The sequence below is a fragment of the Palaemon carinicauda genome, chromosome 20 (genome assembly GCF_036898095.1).
Source record: "Palaemon carinicauda isolate YSFRI2023 chromosome 20, ASM3689809v2, whole genome shotgun sequence".
Taxonomy (NCBI): Eukaryota; Metazoa; Arthropoda; class Malacostraca; order Decapoda; family Palaemonidae; genus Palaemon; species Palaemon carinicauda.
Window position 1 is genome coordinate 51,469,560 of NC_090744.1, and position 2,679 is coordinate 51,472,238.

Consider the following 2,679-nt stretch of genomic DNA (forward strand, 5'->3'; position numbering starts at 1 on the left):
CTCTTATGTGGCTATATCCTACACACTCACGTAGAAGTATTTCTATAAAGTGTAAATAAAGGAATGTACCCTAATCCCTTGCCATTTGGCGTCTCAAGTTCTGCGCCCTCAGTGCATCACATATTTTAAAAAAATATTCATCCAAAACTGAGAAAAAAATTATGCAAAAGTTACACGGGTGCTAGTAGAAGGCTGAGAGAGTACATTATAACATCATGTATCAACACGTAGATGGCCCGTAACTAAAAACCCACTTCTCTGATTCACTGGCCATCTCGGGTCCGGAATCTCGCAAAGCTGATTGGCCGAGGCACCGAGAGGCTTTACACAGCCTCTCTCCTTGCCGTCCACCCCGCTAAGGGAGACTTAATTCATTGTTTTCTCTCGCTCGTGTAGCGTAGTCTTGCTGCATGGAACTTTTAACTATTCTCTTGTGATTTTCTAGTGCGAAATAGTGCTTGCGACGCCCTTGAAAATGGCTTCTAAACGTCCTATACCCTCTACATCCTTTAGTGAACCCAGGAAGAAAAAAATGATGATGGAGAATAAGAAAGTTAGATTATTGGACATGCTTAAGGCAGGCAGTAACTATGAGTCTATTGCCCGTATTTACGAAGTGAATGGATCAACAGTTCGCTACATAAAAAAAAAATGAGATGAAAATACGTAAAGCTGCCTCAATAACGTTCTCCAAGGACACTAAGAGTGTTGTGATTCCTCATAATTAGAGGATTGTACAAATAAGAATGCGTTATCAATGTGGATAACGGACTGTCGCGAAAAAAAAGGTGAGTCCCGATGCCAACATGATTCAAACCAAAGCCAAAGCACTGTATGATAGCCTAGTTCCTGAAGGAAAATCAAATAAAGACAACGAAGATGAGGAAGACGGTGAAGAAGATGATCATACACCACAAAAAAAATGTGGTTCTGCTTGCTAGCAGGGGCTGGTTCGAGAGATTGAAGAGGAGGATTGGCCTCTGCAGCATTCCTTTGTATTGGGAGGCCACCTCAGCAGACCAAGAGGAAACTATTTGTTTTGTTGTGGACAAGTTCCCAAAGTTAATTGAAGATGGAGGCTATATCCCAGAGCAAGTGTTCAATATGAATAAGACTAGCTTCTTCTGGAAGAGGATGCCGTCCCGGACGTTCCTTTACAAGGACGAACTGAAAAAGCCAGGGTTCAAGGCCAACAAAGATCGAGTCACTCTCCTCATGTGCGGGAATGCTGCTGGTTTCATTCTCAGGCCCTTGAATCCCTGGGATTTGAAAAAAAAAGCCCTACTGCCCATCTATAGGAGGAGTAATAAAATGGTATATATAACCAAACCCGTCATACTCGACTGGTGCGTGAAGTGCTATATTTCGCAGGTGAAGCTGTACATGGCGGAAAATGGACTGCTCTTTAAGGTCCTCCTCTTGATGGAGTGTGCAGGAGGACATGCAACGGACCTCCATTACAATGGGGTCCAAGTGGAGTTCCTGCCCACCAACACCACTTCCCTCATAGAACCAATGGATCAGGGGATCATTCGAGCCTTCAAGGCCCTCTACACAAGGTCCACGATGGATGGCCTCATCTCCTCCATCAGCGAAGGCGACGAGCACTTCGGCCTCAAGAGATATGGGCGGGAATACAATATTGTAAAATGCCTTGCCAGAACTCAGAAAGCTCCTAATGAGATGAAAGAACCAACATTAAGTGCAAGTCGAAAAAATATGTGGCCAGAAGTTGTTCTTGACTATGAGGGATTTACACTAGATAAACTATACCACTCCGCCGGAGATAAGTCTGTGAGGCTGGCACAGTTGGTAGCCAATGAAAGTTTCTACGATATGACGATGACTGACGTCAACACACTGATTGAGTGCCACTTGGAGCCCGTAATCGACGAGAACCTCGTCGAAATGACAAGATCAGCGAATGAGGAAGAAGAAGAGGCAGCGGACGTTGGCAACGACGATGAAGCTGAAGAATGTGTCCTTACCATGGACAACCTACAAGAGTTCTGCAACATGATATGGGCTATGTAACAAAAAGTGCAGGAGATCGATGATAATAGGGTCAGAGCCATCGAATTCAGTAACTGTATTGATGGTGCACTGTCATTGTATAAGAGCATCTTTGCTCAGATGGAAAAACAATGACAACAATGTTCCTAGTGAGCCGAAAACCTCTTGCAGAAACGATGGATACTCCTTCTGCTGCCTCTCCGGTTTCCCACTGAGCCATTACGTCGCCTCCTGCAGTTTCTCCAGCTCTATCAGAAGCTGCCGTCAACGATCCGACGCCTCTATCAACTGACGATGAGGCATCACCTGAGGGGAAGTAAAGCTCTCATTAACCTGCACAGTAAATCCTCTTCATCTTCTTCATCTTCATCATACTGTTAAAGTGTTTCATTGTCTTTTATCAAGATCATCGTGAATGTTAAAGGTGAGTTATGTATCTTGTTATAAGAATTCAAGAATTCTAAAAACTTATTTCTATACACTTAGACTATTTATATAAAAATATGTATTTACATATACACTAACACTCTATATCATTTATATATTATTTATGTATGAATGTAAATATACATATATTTACTGTATTATATACTTTTTTATATTACAGTATTTATACAGTACTTCATTTTATGTACAGTAAAGCATATGATTTAAATTATTAATATT

General features: G+C 41.9%; 1 protein-coding gene across 1 annotated transcript; it reads left to right on the plus strand.

The window, feature by feature from the left end:
* Nucleotides 1-879: 879 nt before the first annotated feature.
* LOC137659790 (tigger transposable element-derived protein 1-like) lies at nucleotides 880-2,034 on the plus strand. The gene has a single exon (XM_068394589.1). It carries the CDS (start codon nucleotides 880-882, stop codon nucleotides 2,032-2,034), a length of 1,155 nt encoding a protein of 384 aa, XP_068250690.1.
* Nucleotides 2,035-2,679: the final 645 nt, after the last annotated feature.